At 47.2% G+C, this 19,348-nt stretch overlaps 1 protein-coding gene across 1 annotated transcript; it reads right to left on the bottom strand.

Annotated features, from left to right (window-relative positions):
• Positions 1–2,078: 2,078 nt before the first annotated feature.
• Positions 2,079–5,581, bottom strand: RAX (retina and anterior neural fold homeobox). The gene is made up of 3 exons (XM_048850373.2): positions 4,900–5,581; positions 4,484–4,710; positions 2,079–2,965 (listed from the first exon to the last, which is right to left on the bottom strand). The coding sequence occupies exons 1-3, from the start codon at positions 5,171–5,173 to the stop codon at positions 2,510–2,512; spliced, it is 957 nt and encodes a 318-aa protein (XP_048706330.1). The 5' UTR covers positions 5,174–5,581; the 3' UTR covers positions 2,079–2,509.
• Positions 5,582–19,348: the final 13,767 nt, after the last annotated feature.

Below are 19,348 nucleotides of genomic sequence, written 5' to 3' on the forward strand. Positions count from 1 at the left end.
GGGGGGGTGGGGTGAGGAAGGGTGTGGACAGTATACCAATATTTGTCGTGCCTTTTCAAAATGGCAACAATACGACACTTTTAACTTCAAGAAATAACTTCAATCCGTCACCCTGAGTGCAAACTACACCGGAGAAGTTAAAACAGGGAGGTGCTTTAACATCTAAACCAGCCAAGTAAAACTGGAAGAATTTTAGCAAAAATAGATAGATGGGCAGCAGAGGGGGTGGAATTTATTTCCATGCTTTTGTTTGGTTTTTGTTTTAATGTGAGGTTCCAGTGACCCAGCTGTGCAGACACCTGTCATGCTCCGGATTTAAGAAAAACGGTTTAATGCAGAATTCATTGCTCAGCTTAGACTTCCTTATTTCACTACGATATTGTGCAGGACAGCTGAACGACCGGAAAGTTCAGAGCTAACCTTTGTTTTAGGCGTGCCAGCCTAGCTAAAGGAGTTACACTGGCCGTGTGAATCGCCCTCTGCATTCTTGTCTCAAAGTTTTATACCCTTATCGCGAGATATCTCTGTTCAAGGGAGAGCTCTCCTTTCACACTGGATCCTGCTATTGAGTCGGTAGGCAGCGGGCTCCCGAGGGCGTGGGTGGGATTTTTCTGATTGCACCAGGAAGGAAAGGAAGCGTGTGATATTTCTTAACTCAATATTCACTAGAATGCCCCCCTTTGAACCCCAAATTCCCTTCCCCTGTTATAGGAAAACGAAGCCCCGCTTCACAGCGCGATAGCTCTTCTGAATGTCGTAAGGGCTCGAACTTCTGGGGTAGACTAGGAAGGGATCCTTCCGGCTTGAGGTCCCTTGACCTCACTGAGCCTGATTGAGTGCCGTCTCAGGCTCTCCGGGCGCTGGGTTTTCTGCATCCGTGTAGCTCCTCTGCTGGTACAAGTCACGTTTTACACCAGCGCAGGAAATTCGCACCAGCCGTTGATTTTGATACAGCAGCATGGAAGTAGGTACACTGGTGTAAAAAGCAAACAAGCCCTCAGTTAGGGCTGGGGGCAGATGGGTGCTGAGCACTCTGCCCCTCAGCCAGCAAAACGCTTGCTCACCCGCCTAACTTTAAGCCCCTGAGTAGTAGTCACTGGGGCTACTCCTACACTTAACATTAAGCAGGTATTTACATACTGGGCTCTGCTGGGCTGGGACCAGCATGCTCAGCCACTTGCAGGAGGCAGCCCTTACAAGGGTGGTTTGTTTGTTTGTTTTTAATTACTTCTGATTTGCACCGCCTAGGTGGCCGCAGAGTCAGACTCGGGACAGGCAGGAGAAGTTCAGCTGTGGAAAGGGGGCCAGCCTCGGGAAAAGTGACAACTGGATAGGAACAATTTACTCTTTATCCCTTCCTCTGCAACACCAATGGAATCCAGCCCGCTCTGAAAAGCTCTGGTTGCTCTTTTGATCTTTCCAGTCCCGGCTCCACACCGCAGTGACTTTTTAGTCACAGGGAACAGCGGGAGAGAGATGCAAGTGAATGGCAGGAACATGCGGCTACAGCAGATTTGAGGGGGTGAAAAGATTATATTCACAGCCCTCCAAACGTGTGCGGTACAACCTGCAGGCCTCCCGTACCTCCCCCCCACCCCCCAAGCTCGTGTCATTTCATTAAAGACAAGGCCAAAACATTTGCAAAATGACATTTTGACTGAAACAGAGAAATGGGGGTGGGAGGGGGGAGGTAATGAGAATTTAAAGAGAGGCGCCCTGTCTCTTACTTACAGCTGTTTTAACCTGCGTGGTTGTCACACAAATACCTGTATATTGACTTTGTCTGGGTGGCAGCGACGCACAGATCACTCTGCACTGGAAATGGATCCGGAACACACCTCGTTGTGTGCTACCTCCTTAACACTACTCTGTATTTTCCTCTCTAACTGTGGAGAACAATAATAGTCTAACACAGCGGTTCTCCACGCCGGGACCTGGAGCTTGCCCCCTTCCCGACCCCTGGTTTAATGAGACCATGCATTTAGACTGTGTACTAAAACAGGAAAAAGAAACAGAAGACACACTAGCTGCTGATCATATTTAGTCGAGATCCATTCGGAATCAACAAGTACAATGCATGGTCTTAAAATCGTCCTTCTTTAATGTTACAAACCCCCCTAAGACTACACATTTCTCTGCCCCTACTGTAGTTTTTAATATAACCAAATGTCCAGTCAACAAGTAATATCAAATTATTAGCTCCTGAAACTAGAATCAAACCCTAATCTGCACAGTGATACAGAAGGGACACAAAAAAATACAAACAAAGCAACTTCAGGGGCGGGAGGCTACTGGGATCTAGGAAACGCATTTCTTTAGTGCTTAGCTCCATCTGGGATGTGAGCAGCTTGTGCCAGGAGACTGTTCCTTCCTCTGAATTACATGCCTACTGCAGAGGAAAGATCTACGATCCGTGACTTATTTTCCTGGGGGAATCTTTGTCGAAAGCTACCAGCCATGCTGGTAGGGTCCTCTGTTGTTCTGGGGAGGTGGATGTCTGTGTGTCCCTTCAGATTGTCTGCCACGGCTTCCCCATGGACTGAATATGCTCCTTTGCTTTGAGCCGTAACGCAGCTATGCTGGTGTTCCTAGGATCCGTCTCTTCCAAAGTGAATTTGTCCACAAAATTGGTCCCGCACTGGTAGGGCGGAGGAGGCCCCATTGTCCCCAGGGGTTGCAAGGTGTGGCTGATGGGTGGCGGCGAATTCAGGAAAGGTGGAGGGGTGTAGCTGCTGGGGAGGCTTTGCGGGGAAGCCACGAAGCCGGGCAAAGTCTGCAGGGGAGTGCTGTTAGCCATCGGTGGGGTGAGCCAAGACTCCAGCGGTAAATTGCTGCTGATCGTGCCCATGGCGGAGGGCTGGGGGGATCGGCTGAAGGAGAGTATAGGGGAGTCCTGCAACTTCATTGAAGTGACTTCCAGTTTCTCTTGCCTTCTCCATTTGGCTCTCCGGTTCTGGAACCACACCTAAAAACACAGTTTGGGGATTAGCACCGAAAAGGAGATTCTAATTTTCCTCCTGTCAACTCCAATGCAAAGAGCAAATCATAAAATCATGGGGTAACAACAATCCGTCTACCCACTGTGCTTCTTTGCTTCTCGGAGAATGCCCCAGCTCTGCGGCAAGCTGAGACAGCGGCCAACAAAAACGCTGGAATCTTGAACTAGTTCCAGCGCGGCCTGGGGGGGAAAAAGCGATTCCTTGGGTTGAAATCGTTTCTTTTAAACCGAAGTCTTTTCAAAATCGCTTGCGGGATATGGGTGGGATTGAATTTCATCCGAAAGCAAAAAAAAAGCGAGAAAAGATGCGGGTTATCCGCGATGCAAAGGAGGCAGAGTTGCTTTTTATGCGGAGAGTCACCATATATATTTTTGGAGGGAAATCGGCTGGTTTCTGGGTTGGGGAGAAACTTTCTGAAGCCAGAAGAATAGATCTGAAGACTCCTTTAAGGAGACAGGCATGGCAGAAGAAAGCAAGACAAGGAAAGTGTCTGGGATAGGAAAACACACGTACAAATCTATCATTTCTTCTCACTTTATTTGTGGTGGAAAATTCTAGCTATTTCTGGAGTTCTCTTGGGATAAGTTTGCTAGCCTTCGGTGTGGCTTTATTGGAATACTCTGGCCTTAATGCAGGAAACAGTCATCACCCATAGCTTTGCTCGGTGCTTGGAGTTATCCCGAATACCTTCTCCAAGAGGCACTGGTAATCACGACACAGAAATATTTCATGCACTGTCCGGACCGATGGGAAACAGCCCTGGTTTAAACGCAATGAGTTCGGGCCGGATCCAAAGCCCACTGAAGTTAATCGGAGCCTTTCACTGACTTCAGTGCGGGTTTGGATCAGCCCCACGACACGCCCCGAAAGCAAAGCGGTGAGCTCTCATTGCGAGCTAGGCTCCAGAGATCCCGCAGCTAGAGTGGCAGCTAGAACCCGTTAAAGCGGGATCCCGGCTCCCCGGCTGAAATCAAGCTTGATCTTTTTAAAAGAAAACGCCTCGAGGCAATTTAGGGGCACCCTCCCAAACCAAGTAATTCCCCATCCACCCACATCTGGTCTCATTACACCACTAGTCGCTGTGATGAAATAAGCGCCAATGTCCCTTGCAGGCAGTTTTAAAACCCCCACACCGCTTGGAATCGCTCCCAGATTTTTCACAGACGACTAGTAAATATTGAAGGCTTTTCAAACATTTTAATGACCCGGGGATTAAAGATAATTAGGCCATAATCAAAGCAAAACAGTTTACCACCCAAACGCCGCGCGGTGGGAACTAAGGTAAATTGCGGGCTGCGCAGCGAGCGGGGAATGTTCCTCCTGGGAACAAACGCAGGCAGCTCGCAATCTCCGCTGCGAAAGGCGCGAGGAATAAAATCCCTTCCCGCACGACTCCTGGGCGTGCGAGGTAAAGCGGCGCTCGGGAGCGCTCGCCCGGGGCGCTCCGGCCTGGCCCCGCGAGGCGGGCAGCGGGGCTCGCTTACCTGCACGCGCACTTCGGGCAGGTTGACCTTGACGGCCAGCTCCTCGCGGCTGTACACGTCCGGGTAGTGCGACTTCTCGAAGGCCCGCTCCAGCTCGTGCAGCTGGTAGGTGGTGAAGGTGGTGCGGTTGCGCCGGTGCTTCTTCTTGGGCTGCTCCTCGTCCGCGAGCTTGGCGTCCGGCAGCGGCGGGCTGAGCCGCTCCGGCGGGTGCTGGAGGCAGCCGGGCTCTGGGGCAACGGGGGGGAAGAGACCGTCAGGCGGCTCCCGGGCGGGGCAGAGCTCGCGGGCTGCCCAGCCAGGCCGCGGCCCAGGGCGCACGTGCCCTGCTCCCCGGGGAAAGAGGCCCGGGCCCCCCCCTCCCCGAAGGGGGCTGAGTCCGTCCTAGCCGGGTCCCCCCCGCCCAGCCCCCGGCTCACCTTCGTACTCCTCGGCCCCGCTCTCCTGCTCCTCCGGCGGCTCCCCGGGCATTTTGGGGAAGCAGGGCCGGGGGCTCCGCTTGTCCGCCTCCTTCAGGGCCCGCGGGCTGCCCACGGGCTGGAAGGCGCCTAGCAGCCCGTCCTCCTTGGAAAAGCCCAGGATGGCCTCGATGCTGTGCAGCCGGGACGGGGCGCCGCCGGGGCTCCTGCCCAGGTGGGCCGAGAGAGAGAAGCTCCCGTCCGCCATGCTCAGAGGGGAGCCGGGCAGGTGCATGGAGACCCGCTGCCCCGGCTCGTCCCTCCTCCTCGGCGCTCACCCGCTGCCCCTCCGAGCTGGGCTGGGCTGGGCTGACTCCAAGGCGAAGCCCCGCGGAGCTCCGGGCTGGGGAGGGGGGGGGAGGAGGGGAAGCCGCCCCCCGATCCCCTGATGTCAGAGCCCGGGCAGGCTGCAAACCAGCCCCTGCGCACGCTCTGAGTCCTTAAGCTGGGCTGGGTGTCAGAGCCCGTGGCCGCCTTCTAGGGGCCTGGCTCCTTGTCCTTGAAGCGCCGCGGCTGGGCGCCCGGTGACCTCTCCTCGCCCAATGGCTCGGGCAGGGCTCGCCGGAGAGTTTTAAAGCGCCCTTCCACGGGCAGTGGTCAGCGGCGCCCGCTGCGGGCTCCTCTCCGCCACTGCCACGATGAGCCTCAGCCCGGCGGCTTTGTCTTCCTGCGGACGCTGTGTCCACCTGAGTGAATGGGGCGATCGACTCCTACCCGCGCAGCCAGGGAGCAGGGGCCGCCCTACGCATTCAGGCCCAGCTTCGCGGGGCCAGAGCTTCCGAAGCTGGAATTAGCCCGAGGCTTGCCAGAGGAGGAACAATTATTCCACAGTTACTCCTGACTCTGAAATCCTCTTGGCGCTGGGCCGGGTTTGCATCGTCAGACCCGAAGGTGGGGGAAGGCCCGGTTAGAAAACCACTTGGTCTTTTAAAAAGTGGATTCAACTGACCAAAGCCAATCACACAACCCAGGGGAAAATGCAGCTCCTGCCCTAATCAGATGTAGTGACCTATGCTGTGTTTCTCGAAATCTAACCTACTGTGTTGGTATCATAGTGCTTCAAACAACTCCGCCGGCCTTAGCGGAATCCTGAGTTTGGGAAGAATGCTTTCAAAAAAACATATTTTTTTTTTACTTTTTAAATCGAATTTATTAAAAAGAAATCAGGCCGTCTTGCTAGACTCTGATTATATTGCGTTCTGGGTTGTCTTGTTATCCCATTTCCCTTTTTAGTTTGCTCTGTATTTGGATATTTTTGGTTTAATGGCCTCTGTAATATGTTTAACGGCTCTCTGTTTTGTTGGGAGGGAAATGCCTTTTCCTAAATTCGTTCAGCAATACACAGGCGAATTGTTTTTTTCTATTCCGCTTTTTTAAAACAATCCGTCCTTGCTCTCAGTGTTAGTGCAGATTTGTGGATCGATTTCCAAAGGTGTGTGAAAAACGAAGCGAACGGAAATGAAAGGCAAACAAGTATGAGACGCGTTTCTCCCAGTAAAAGAGGGATGGTTACTCCGGAGAACGAAGTGTATTGAAAATCCAAACGTTACTGGCGTCAGAGATTAACTACCGCCTCAGACCCTGGAGAAAAGCGGTCCGGACCCACCGCAGGCTTCACACAGCTTCTGATTTAAACGTTTCCTCTTCACTCCGGTTTGCACGAAAAGGGGCGCTGTTTCCTGACATCTTCAGCTCCTTCCTGTTCGTTTTACTCCTCCCAGTTTGTCCCACTAACGTCCCAGTCTCATTGAAGCCAGTGGGTCTGTGGGAGTAAGTAAAACAAGCAGGGTCTGGCGTCATGCCTTGACCTCAGTGCAGGCTTGGGGAAGGGAAGGGAAGGGAAGAGACTTCGTAGGCAGACTTTCGCCGCCGCCCCGCCCGAGGGGTGCCCTACGGGCTATATTCGTGGTAGTGAGCAGAGATTATTTGCAGGAAGAACGGGGCGTCAAAGTTGGTGCTGTTCAGCCGCTGGGACGGATCAGATCATTTCCTTTCACCAGGGGAGCGCTCTCCAGCAATTCTGCATTGGGTACCAGCTACACATTCAATAGACCAACTAACTTCTTCAGCAACAGTTAGGGGTGCTGGAGAGACACTCTTGGGTAGGTTCCAGGCGAAGCACTCAGAGCACAGCGACCCCTTTTCATCGCTCAGAGCTCGGCGATCCCAGGCAGAACCGACATAAAATTGACAATGGGGTCACTTGAGCCTTTCACGAAGTCCGACAGGGTAGTTAAAATTCGACCGTGTGTCTCAGCTCACCAGAAACCGTTAATTACATTAACCATAACAATAAAGAATCCATTCAAAGGCAGACGTTTTCTCTGACGATCTGTTGACGTTTTGCTCTCCAAAATTTCGCCAATATAATTTTCTTTTAAAAAAACCATCATTAGCTTTCAAATAGAAGTTGACTTCAACCGAAGAGGGGTTATTTGGTGGGATCACCAGTTATTGATCTACCATTATTTCTAAATCTAAAAACGGATCTTGGCATTATTCCTAAAACAAGCTGAGCATAAATAAGAGGAGGTTAAAGCTGAGACTCTGAATTAGCCGACGTCTGGAAGGAGTGCCTGGCTCCTGGCGAGCCGATAAACCTGGCGCACTGAGGACGTGATCAGATGCACCTAATGCCTAGAGATGGAACGATTTTGTACTGGGTGATCAGACAGGGGGCCACTGAGTGGACCTTCAGCTAAGAAGAGGGACTGAATAAATTGCAAATGAACTACCCACAGGTCAGGGAAACCATTCGTAGTACTTTGCTGTCTCGGATAGCGTCGGAGTTAACAGTTACACCAGTGGTATGGCCAACGTGCGCCCATCACGTAGGACAGTCAGAGAGGAGTTTGTTCCTGTTCAGTTTCTGCTCACCAGGTGGGAGAGGAAGTTAGCGAGCTAGTTAATTTTTCCTTGGCACTTGTCTCTCCCCCTACTTGAGGAAGTTTACATAAAATGCATGCTCAATATTAAACCGAGCATTCATATTAGACTCTCTCTCTGGGTGGACAGAAAAGCCTAAATGGAGAGAGAAAAATACATAAGACAGTATCAGCCTGTGTCCTGTGGGCACGTTCAGGTTCCGTGTTTGTTCCTCCAACGGAGACTGGCAGCGCTTTCCTGCGCCCCTGCCCACACGCTGCGAAGGGGCTTATGGTTTTGTTTGTTTCCCCAAAGATAATTCCGTTTAGAGCTGCCCGGCTCTCCCGAATAGCGCCTGGTGAGGTTAGCCTGGAGTTACTGTGTAGTGGAGGAAAGCAGGCAAAACCTCAGCCGCCATTGGCAAGGAGGGAAGAGACGGAGAAAGGACAAGAAAAGGGTAGGCTAGCTTTTGTGTGCAGTACAAAAAGCCAGTCAATACCATTGTGGGGGCACTGGAGGGTACTCAAAGCAATCAGCCGGGGGTCATTGTGCTCGTTTAATGTACATGTGTATTTCCCAAGAACTCTATTAGTGAAGATGAATGGACTGTGCAATGTCCCTAATTTGTTCTCATTTGGAGCTGGATGTTTAGGGCCTTCACACCCGCGCACAAAATGCGCCGGTCCCTCCAGTAACGCGGGGCACGGAATCTATCTGCACGATGCAGCAAAACGCACAAGAAGATGAAATTGCAAATTGCTGGTCAGCTCCCCAGCAGGGAATAAGGGCACAAAGGAGACAGGGAAGCCGGGTAGCGCACCTTCTGCCAAAGCCACAGACTGTGGTCCTGCGGATGGGCTGTTTTCTTGTCTCACCAGGCTGGATCAAAGGGAGAGTGAAGCAAGAGGGCCCAGGTTCCCAAACCACAGCGGGCAGGGGTCCTCCACTATGACCTAACACAGCAGGATAATGTCCCATCCAATACCCAAGGTTCTTTCCTCGCGGCTAAGGGGCCCCTCTTTTATTTTTTCCTTAGAGTTTCATAATCTATTATAAATGTCTATATGGCATCCATTACCACACAGGCTTGGACTACCTAACCAGAGCATGATGTATATAATGTGAGGGGGGCAGCTGTCAACTTCCCTCAGAGACAACTAGCGATTACTACACAGACAGTGTAACAAGTTTGTCTTACTTTATCCCCCCAACCAAGTCTAACACTTGCAGAGTTTAGGTTAACAAAAGGAGGAAGGGTAAGTGATTGGACGTCTTCCTTTGATAGTAAGGCATTAGCCGCTAGGTAAATCCTCTGCACGCCACTGAATCCCATCTCACGCTAGTGTGAAGTCTCAGAAACTGATCCCACGATGGGCCGGGGCTTAGCAAAGACGATTTCCACTTGGAAATGACAAACAGGGGAATAGGGTAAGATCTGAAAATATCCATCATCTGAACCAAGTAGCTGGGATATTCCCTGCCTTTGTGAGATAGTCCCCGCCCCTCCCCGCTCCCTAGCCTCTTGCAAAAGTGCTTTGTATTGTTACTATTATTGTTGCAGGTACTTTATGAAAAAACGTGTGAGACAAAAATAGAGAATCTGTGAAGCGTTTATATACCAGCTTCTACACATGATCCAGAGTAGAAGAGACTTAATTTATCTCATGTCAATAATACTCAGCAATATGCACCAACTTCTCCCTTATAGGGCAGGATGGAAGCAGAACCACAAAGCACTGACCCACAGAATTCTGCTTCCCTTTCCCATCTCCTTTATTTGTCTAGATCAAATGATCATTGCCTTCACCCCTCCCCCCCCCACATTTAAACGGTACATAAACAGTTTTTAAAACGTTAGGATACTTCCTAATATGGGTGTATGAAACAACAGAGTGCGAACACAGGCTTAACATAGACAGCAGGTTTAAAACAAGCAAAAGGAAGTATTTCTTCACACAAAGCACAGTTAACCTTTGCCAGCGGATGTTGTGAAAGCCAAGACTATAACAGGGTTCAAAAAAGAACTGGTTACATTAATGGAGGATAGGTCCATTACCCAGGATGGGCAGAGGTGTTGTCCCTGGCCTCTTTGCCAGAAGCTGGGAATGGGCGACAGGGGATGGATCGCTTGATGATTACCTGTTCTGTTCATTCCCTCTGGGGCACCTGGCACTGGCCACTGTGGGAAGACAGGATACTGGGCTAGATGGACCTTTGGTCTGACCCAGTATGGTCCTTCTTATGAAGGGTAAATATGGCTCTCTGGATGGCCAGCAATGTCTAAACTAAGAGAGAAAATTACACAAGACAGTCTGTTGGAGGAACAAACAGGGAATACGAACCTTCCCATAGGGCACAGGCTGTTGCTGTTATAAAAAGCTATAGGAAGTGTATTGTGTTTTTCCTGTCTCTAAATAGTTCATATTATTTGCATATTAAAAAGCTCTTTTTGAAAACACAACTTGAACTTTACTGGGGAACTGGCGTCCTTAGTTTAATACTTGTTGCTGGCTCCCTTGCAGTCCCCTGTACCGTTTATTTCTGGAGAGACACATTTTCAGTTCCCATCCACTTGGAGAGTTGATTATAGTTGCTGAGCCCAGTGTAGATGAAACACACACGCACCATTAACAACGCGCGGTGAAGGGGTTAGCTATCCCCTGTAGGTTACTACACGTGGGAGTATGAAAGACTGAGATTAACTGTCTGTTCAGCGTCCAGCACAAGTAAGCCCGATTTGGTTAAAGCGTCAAGGTGCTTCCCGAATAGGAGCAGTGTTAAAGAATAAATACACCATGTGTCACTTCTCCCTTCGGTGAATAAGCCAGGTGTGTGACCACTCTGAGACCTGGGCCCCTTGCACCAGTGATTTCTCCCGAGAGGGCGGAGCTGTGAGTTTCATGCAGCAAAGCTATGTTAATGCAATCCTTCTTTACTTGTTTTCCACTTAGCCTAATTGAATTCAGATTGCTTAAAAGTGGGCACCAGAGACGTTTAGCTTGAAGGGATGACGGCTCTGAGCTCTAGCGATCCTATTAGCGGTAAGAATGCAAATCCCAGGTGGAGTCCCTTTAGCAGCAGCAGCTCCCATGTGACAGACCCCTGCTAATCTGCTGTCTCCCTGGCGAGCCCCCCCGCCCCCACGTAGGCGGCCCCCTGCCGGCGGGAAATGGGGACCAGAACCTTGAGAGAAAGTACTTAGAGCAAGATCATTTATTAATTATTGGTTTCAGAGGAGCAGCCTTGTTAGTCTGTATTTGCAAAAAGGAGGACTTGTGGCACCTTAGAAACTAACCAATTTATTTGAGCATAAGCTTTCCTGAGCTACAGCTCACTTCATCGGATGCATACTGTGGAAAATACAGAAGATTTTCTTATACGTACAAACCATGAAAAAATGGGTGTTTACCACTACAAAAGGTTTTCTCTCCCCCCACCCCACTCTCCTGCTGGTAATAGCTTATCTACAGTGATCACTCTAGTACTCCTTTTCTTTCTCCTTACAATCTGTATGATAATCAAGTTGGGCCATTTCCAGCACAAATCCAGGTTTTCTCCCCCACCCCCGAAACCCACTCTTCTGTTGGTAATAGCTTATCTAAAGTGATCACTCTACTTACAATGTGTATGATAATCAAGGTTTCAGAGTAACAGCCCTGTTAGGCTGTATTGGCAAAAAGAAAAGGAGGACTTGTGGCACCTTAGAGACTAACCAATTTATTTCAGCATAAGCTTTCCTGAATAACAGCTCACTTCATCCGATGCATACTGTGGAAAGTACAGAAGATGTTTGTTTTTACACACACAAACCATGAAAAAATGGGTGTTTATCACCACAAAAGGTTTTCTCTCCCCCCACCCCACTCTCCTGCTGGTAATAGGGGGGTCTCAAACCGGGCACCGCCCCTCAAGGCGCTCACAACTAGCGTCTCTTTATGACATTCTTTTGGACTTGCCGTCTCTCCGTTTTTCACACCTGTAAAGGGGAGAGGTGTACCTACCTCCAGCCATGCAGAGAGAGTGAATTCACGTTTGTGAAGCGGTGTTAGGTGCCCTGTAAATGCAAAACTGCAGTAACACTCCTGCTGTCCAGATGCACGAATAAATAAGCAGTACAGGAATCATTTCGGCTGGGTTATCAAAGGACTCTCAATCTCTTAAACTCCTTGGAAAATCCCAAGCTTTATTTCTAAAAGGCCCACCAGTGCCACAACATTCAGGGTGAGATACAGCTAATGAAGATTACAGTCTAAGACTGCAATGCCTTTAAAATGGAACAACGTGCCAACAAGAAACATAGAAGAGACCAAAGCAAACCAAAACCTGCTCCTAGAGGGGAACCCCCTGGAGGCAGGGACTCTCATTTTGTGTCTTGTGTAGCACCAAGTAAATTGTGGAGTTTCACATATAATACAAACAACCACAATAAAACATTTCACTCGCGGGCTGCTATTCAGCCCAGTGCAGATGAAACATACATGCATCATGAACAGCGCACGCTGAAGAGGTTAGAGACCCCTTGTAGGTTACTACACGTGAGGTGGGAGTAGGAAGGACTGAGCGTGACTATACGTTGTGTGTGTGTTACCTCGCGGAGGCTTCTAGGCACAAGAAATAAGAGTAATCATTTCTCTGAGAAGTAACAGGGGCGAGGGGGAGCAGAGGGGAGCGACACAGGGCTCAGCCTTGACTCCCCCTGAATGAGTTTCAGTGAGGACTCGGAGGCATGGACTGAGTCCCACACGTCCAGAGCCACCTCCACAAAGCTCAGACACCTGCCGATACGAGGTGAACTGGCAGAAATGTAGCGGGCTTGGTCTGCGTTGAGGATTTTCTCCCGTTTGCTCGAGCACCTGCGCAGCCCCATTCATGGGAGCAGATCAGTCACAGCTGTGTTTAAAAAGACAGACAGGCTCCGAGCAGGTCTACCCTGCCCCTTCCCCCTTTGTTACCACCAGTGGAGTGGTACCCGCTGGGGCTTGTGCTTCTGATTTATGCAGGTGGGATGGCTGAGCTCTTTTTGTGTGTAAAATCAGTTCTGTTCAGAGCTCTGCCACTGACCTATTGAGGGACCTCAGCAAGTCACTTCACTTCCGTGCCTCAATTTCCTCACCAGAAAAACGGAGATATTACTGATACTTCCCTCCTTTGTAAGGCACTTTGAAATCCACAGAAGAAAAGTGCTATTTAAGAAGTAAGTGGTGTTACTAAGGAATTTGTCAGTTTTGACTGGTAATAAACTGCTAGATTCCCTGTGAGGCAATTTAAGACACTGATTCTTCAAAGATGTGCACCCATATTTAACCATCTCTTGCCAGTGATCTCACTGAAGGCAGGGGACCTAGTGCTCACAGTTACTGGGGCAAATAATGTCTTCCCATATGCCACTCCTGCATTACAAAAACAACAAAACCAAAAAAACCCCTGTCCATTACCCAGAAACTCCTCCCCTCAGTATTTGTCGAGGTTTGTAAATGCCGTTGAAGAAAGTGGCAAGCTAATTTCTGAAAACATGAGCCCTTTAACGAGCAGCGCATGAGGTCATCGTCTTTAAGTGACAGCCCGTGGGTCAGATGCCCGGAAGGATTTACTGGCCAGGCCCCTTGCTTTTCTTTCTCTTCTGGCTGCTGCTTTTAGATTTTTTGCTAACCTAAGCCCGGCTGGGAATCTCAACCGATTTCTCCGCAAAGTGCAAGGTGTGTTTGCATTCCAGTCCACAAGTCCTCGGGGGTGTTTTTTGTAGGCCGCACCATGCCTCTTTCAGCAAAGTGCCATCTCTTCCCTATACAGTTTTGAAAGTTGTCTCAAATAAGTGATTCGATTCCCAGAGGAGCTGAACACTTACAGATTCCAGTGAAAAATCTAGCCCCTTACTTAGGGGCCTAAACATAGATCCAGGTACCAAATATTAGTCACCCAAGGTTCAAAATTCTAGCTGGTGTGTTTTTGTTTTAAGTCCTTGGCTTATCTTTTTAAATAGTGCATAGAATAATCAGATACCTTTCAAAAGGCATTTTAGTTCACTTCACTTTTGTTAATATCAGCCCTGGGACAGCACCCATTTGCTTTGAAGTTCTTATATAGCTGCCCCCAACCCCTATAATTTGGCACAGATCACCCATACGTTAAAAAAATACATTACTTTTTAGTAATGCGGGACAGCATACAGCGAAAAGTCTTTTTTAACAGTGACTTGTCATTACACTTCAAATCTATTCGCTTCATTCAACCCTTAATTTTTATGGAATCTCAATCACTTGTGCAGTGATTCCGATTGTACTTTCTCCTTTGACCCTTTAAACTGTGAAAATGCTGATCCTATATGTACTGACGAATTTAATTAGCTGCTTGAAACCACTAGATGCTTTCAATAAGATTTTCAAGATGTTCCGGTCACGTTTTAATTCAAAGGTCAAATGCTTTAGATGTGTTTACTGTGGTGTTTTTAGATAAGGTAATTTAATCTGCAAAGCTAGACAAAGGTTTGGAGGTAGTATCAGGTTGATATAGGGAAAAAATACAAATGGAGGCATGGATTGATCACCAGAAGTTAAAAGATAAGTTGAAATTGGGCTTGTGACTTTTTTTCCCTTGGTGATGTAGAAAAGCAGGCTGAAACTTTTTAGTTTAACACAAATCTGTTTTATTTTGTTTTGTTTTTAACCTAAGTAAAAACATTCTGGAAAAAACTGTGGGGACTGGTGACATGATGACATCACAAGAGACAAACTCAAGCAAGGGGGGGGGCGGGATTTTCAGGCAGAAAACACATTAAACTCTGATGTCTAAAGTACTCTTTGGAGAAAGGGGGTCTTTATTAAAGCTTATCCTCACCCCTTCAGTTAAGATGCAAGTACTCACAATACACACCTTTGAGATGTCCCAGAAGCCTTTCAGAAAAAGAAAGGAAGACCAAAACTTGACATTCCTGCTATTTTCTAAGGTGAAAAAGCAAACATACACCCAAAATAACCCCCCCTTTTGGGGGGAAGGCCCCATGCTTGTAGCTGGCTTAGAGGAGAACCATATTATAACAAATCCAGTTATTGGCAATCCACTGCAGTTCACCTTTGAAACAATAATTGCCCAGAGATACAACACAATGGGTGTCACAGTTACAGGGCTAGCTGTACCATTGCCCCACTCTGGTATCTCCGAATCCATCTTCCAGGTGCCAGACCTCATGTCTTCACCTGTTCTGGGATGGAATTTCACAATTCCTCCACTCTTAGACCAGGCCCTGGGGCTATAGTCCCCTGTGGATCCACCAGGCTTGCCCACCAGATCTGACAGGGTGTGGCACCTGCAGTTCTTCCCTTCAGGAGCCTGTGTCCACAGGTAAACACAGTGACAAGACAGCCTTCTTAAACTAAAAATGGTGTTTGTTTTGCAGTAAGAACAAAGCATTTAGGGGAAAAAAGGGTTTAAAAACCAAACAGTTGATACCATCCCCTTATGGTAACTTAGGCAGGCCTAACTTCTTCAGACATGCCAGCAAGTTCCTGTCTCTCAGTCTGGTTTCCCAGAACAGCTCTTCATTCCATTAAGAGACACTCTCCTTTTAAACAGCCAGAGTTCTTTTTTTGTTCTGCATTCTTGAGCTTTGGCCCTTCTGGACAAACCCAGCCTGTAGGCTCAGTAGGAGATGGAGCCAGGATCCTCCTCTGGCATTGTCCCTCAACAACGCTCAAGTGACTTATCTTGAGTCATTCTTTCCTTTCCTGACAGTCCCCTATTAAAATTAAACCAATATATTCATACAGTGAATATCTCAATAACCAGGTCTACACACAGTATTCATAAATTAATACAGAGCAGCTTCTATTGCATCGCAGTCGATTAAAAAAAACTTAGAAAATATACCACATGGAACTACCTTATACTAGATGATGAAGTTAGTTGCATGGATCTACAGAACTTTATCATCACTAACTCTATGATCCCATGGTCACAGGCACTGGGAGCCCTTTTTTTATAAGGGGATTCTGAATTAAAACTAAATGGCTTGATTCAACACTCAGGAATCTGTTGGCCAATAGCTGTGCATAAAGTGTAAACATGGCAAAGATGACAAAGCAAAAACCTAGGCTGTCAGGTTTTTGTAAGAGTGAAAGAAAACTTTCTGGCCCAAGAACTTAAACAGTCTTTAAAAAAAAAAAAAAAAATCACTTGAGCCTTCATTTATACCCTGCCCAAACTCACGCATGTGCTTAGTTTTACTATTATTAGTAGCCCATTGACTTCAGTAAGAACACTTGTAGTGCAGCAAAGCACGAGTGAGAATTTGGGGACATAACCAGCTTTCACATCCTTGGTATCTGGGCTGTTATTCTCCTAGTTATTCAGTCTCCTAGGCCAGACAAGAATGGACTTTATAAAACAAAAAAAATCAAATCCAGCTTTTTTTAAAGTGGCACGAGTTCATTCCTCCCCGCCCCTTAATATTACATAGGAAACACAAAAAAGGCCCATATTGACATCTGTCAACCTAGGCATGATCAGGGTCAAATTTGCATTACATATAGGGCTAATTTGGTGGAAACAACAGGTTGTGCCAAATCAAACTATGTCTTTTTACAACCACACCCTTATATACACCCACACACTTAAGTCCTAGAGTTCAAACACCTTGCTTTTCACACGTACATATTGTACAACTTTGGCATTAAATGGACTAGCCCATTTGTAAGGAATTAAAAATAATTTGTTTAATCAAACCCCTTCAGGCATCTATCACTATAACAGAATAACTATAGTGGTGGAAAAAGAGATATACTATTTACTATTCATTAGCTAATTGTAATTTCTTATAAAGAGGGTAGCTACCAATTTATGGAGAGCCCCATACACAGCTTAAAAGGGAGGACCCTACACCCATTCCTTCAGCAAAGGAGTGATCACCCCGTGGTGTTATTTCATCTCAGCAATGTGAGTATAAATGTAGCGTTAATTTGTTATACTGCAATTTCTATACATGCATGTTTTAGTTTTATCATAATAAAATTTTGAATTTCATCACTCATTGTGTCACTAAAGGTTCTTAAACTGAATTAAATAAATTACCTGTAACCAAATCAAGGACCAAACCTTAGGCTTATATTATTTTTAAATTTTGCATCTAAAGATAATAATGAGAATATCCAAATCATAGTTTACAATATGGGGAGCCTAGCACAATGGGGTCTTGAACACTGACTGAGGCCTCTGGATGCTTGCACTTCTGCTCAACAATGATGCAAAGCAGCATGGACTGACACATGTTCATTTTCATCATCTGAATCAGATGCCACCAGCAGAAGGTTGATTTTCTTTTTTGGTGGTTTGGGTTCTGTAGTTTCTGCTTCAGAGTGTTTCTCTTTTAAGATTTTTGAAACCACATTCCACACCTCATCCCTCTCAGATTTTGGAAGGCACTTCAGATTCTTAAACCTTGGGTCAGTGCTGTAGCTATCTTTAGAAATTTGATATTGGAACCTGCTTTGTGAAATCTGCAGTGAAAGTGTTCTTAAATCAAACAACATATGCTGGGTCATCATCTGAGACTAACATAAGGGACAGCTCAGTGGTTTGAGCATTGGCTTGCTAAACCCAGGGTTGTGAGTTCAATCCTTGAGGGGGCCATTTAGGGATCTGGGGCAAAAATTGGGGGATTGGTCCTGCTTCAAGCAGGGGGTTGGACTAGATGACCTCCTGAGGTCCCTTCCAACCCTGATATTCTATGATTCTATGATAACACTAAATATATGGCAGAATGAGGGTAAACCCATGGAGCAGGAGACATACAATTCTCCTCCAAGGAGGACAGTCACATTTAACGAATTCATTTTTTGAAACAAGCATCATCAACATGTTCTCTGGAATGGTGGTTGAAGCATGAAGAGGCATATGAATGTTTAGCATATCTGGCACATAAATACTGTACCTTACAATGCCAGTGACAAAAGTGCCATGCAAACACCTGTTCTCACTTTCAGGTGACATGGTAAATAAAAAGCAAGCTGCGTTATCTCCCATACATGTAAATAAACTTGTTTCTCTTAGTGATTGGGGACAAGAAGTAGGACTGACTAAACTTGTAGGCTCTAAAGTTTTACATTGTTTTGTTATGGAGTGCAGTTATATAACAAACAATCTACATTTGTAAGTTGCACTTTCATGATAAAGAGATTGCACTACAGTACTTGTATGAGGTGAATTGAAAAATATTTTTAGAGTGCAAATATTTAATCAAAAGTAATACAGTGAGCACTGTACACTTTGTATTCTTTGTTGTAATTGATATCAATATATTTGGAAATGTACAATATCAAAAAATATTTAATAAATTTCAATTGGTATTCTATTGTTTAACAGTGCGATTAAAACTGCAATTAATTGAGATTATTTTTTGAGTTAATCATGTGAGTTAATTGCGATTAAACAACAGTCCTAGAAAATATTCAAAATCAAAAAATCGTTCTGCTTCAAACCCTGCACAGTGGAAACAGCTGAGATTTCCACATGAACTGGTTTGTCCATTTTTTTGATCAGCGTTACTTCTATCTCTAGCACGTGCTTTCCATGTGACTTACCTTACCATTGCCCAGGTTGGACCACTAGGTCAGGAATTGGCAGTTGGGAGGTGATTGGATGATGTATGCCTCTCCAAAGAGAAGGAACTGTTGGGAAGCTGGAGCAGATGGTAACAGGGCAGCACTTAAGAAGAAGGAAATAACTCCTATGAGGTGTTAGATTGGATTGCTAGGTGGTGAGGGTGGGGCTGGGTCAGAGGCTGGGAGTGAGCCAGCTCCCTCAGTGGGAGGGAGAATCAGTTGCAGGGAGGATTAGGGTGTTGGATAATTTTGAGAACTAATTAGTATATGTATCCCCCATGTTTGAAAGGTGGAACATTAGTAAGCCCAGGTCTCAGCTGCAGCAGAAGTTGAGGGTTCTAAGCCCCTCAAAGAACAAGGCCCTTAGTTACTGGTATTGCAGTGAATACAAAGGCAAATGAAGTAGCTATTAGGAGCTTAGCAATAGCTGACCCACAGGCATAGACGTTAGCATCTCTCTTCAAGAAATTTAGAGAGGAAATGTCAAGCACACTGTAACGGGGTCAGCATCCGCCTCTCATGAGCGCCCCCTCTGGTTAGGTGTGTCTGCGGTCTTTCAACCAGTCCCAGCCCTGCCATCAGGCTGCACCCCCAGGGCTTCCTCCCTGGAGGCAATGGTTTTGCTCTCTTAGCCTGTTTTGGCCCCAGTCTTCACCTGGGCCTCCTGACAGTTCAGTCCCTTTCTGGGGGTTTACTGATGTCCAATTGTAGGCCCTTCCCCAGAGTGGGGAGGAGGGCAGACCCACCCACGACTCTGGTCCCAGCCTAGGAATTCTAAGAATAGCAGCCATGCACCACTGTGTCCCTTTAGTAAAACTATCTTCAGTTCCCTGGGCCACTTGCCTGCAGCCCCAGCCTTGACCAATACCTAACCATTAGCTCAGGGCTCTTCTAAGCTCAGGCCCAGTAGCCAGCCAGGAGCTCTTCCTTGCTCCTCTGGTCTCTACTAGCAC

This window comes from Caretta caretta, chromosome 5 (assembly GCF_965140235.1).
Source record: "Caretta caretta isolate rCarCar2 chromosome 5, rCarCar1.hap1, whole genome shotgun sequence".
In the NCBI taxonomy this organism is placed as follows: Eukaryota; Metazoa; Chordata; order Testudines; family Cheloniidae; genus Caretta; species Caretta caretta.

Excerpts from the sequence above, each read along its gene's own strand:
- RAX (XM_048850373.2), bottom strand. The coding sequence starts at position 5,173 with ATGCACCTGCCCGGCTCCCCTCTGAGCATGGCGGACGGGAGCTTCTCT. Across the intron at positions 4,711-4,899 it reads CGGGGCCGAGGAGTACGAAG|AGCCCGGCTGCCTCCAGCAC; the intron begins GTGAGCCGGGGG and ends CCGTTGCCCCAG. Across the intron at positions 2,966-4,483 it reads TGCCCGAAGTGCGCGTGCAG|GTGTGGTTCCAGAACCGGAG; the intron begins GTAAGCGAGCCC and ends CTGTGTTTTTAG.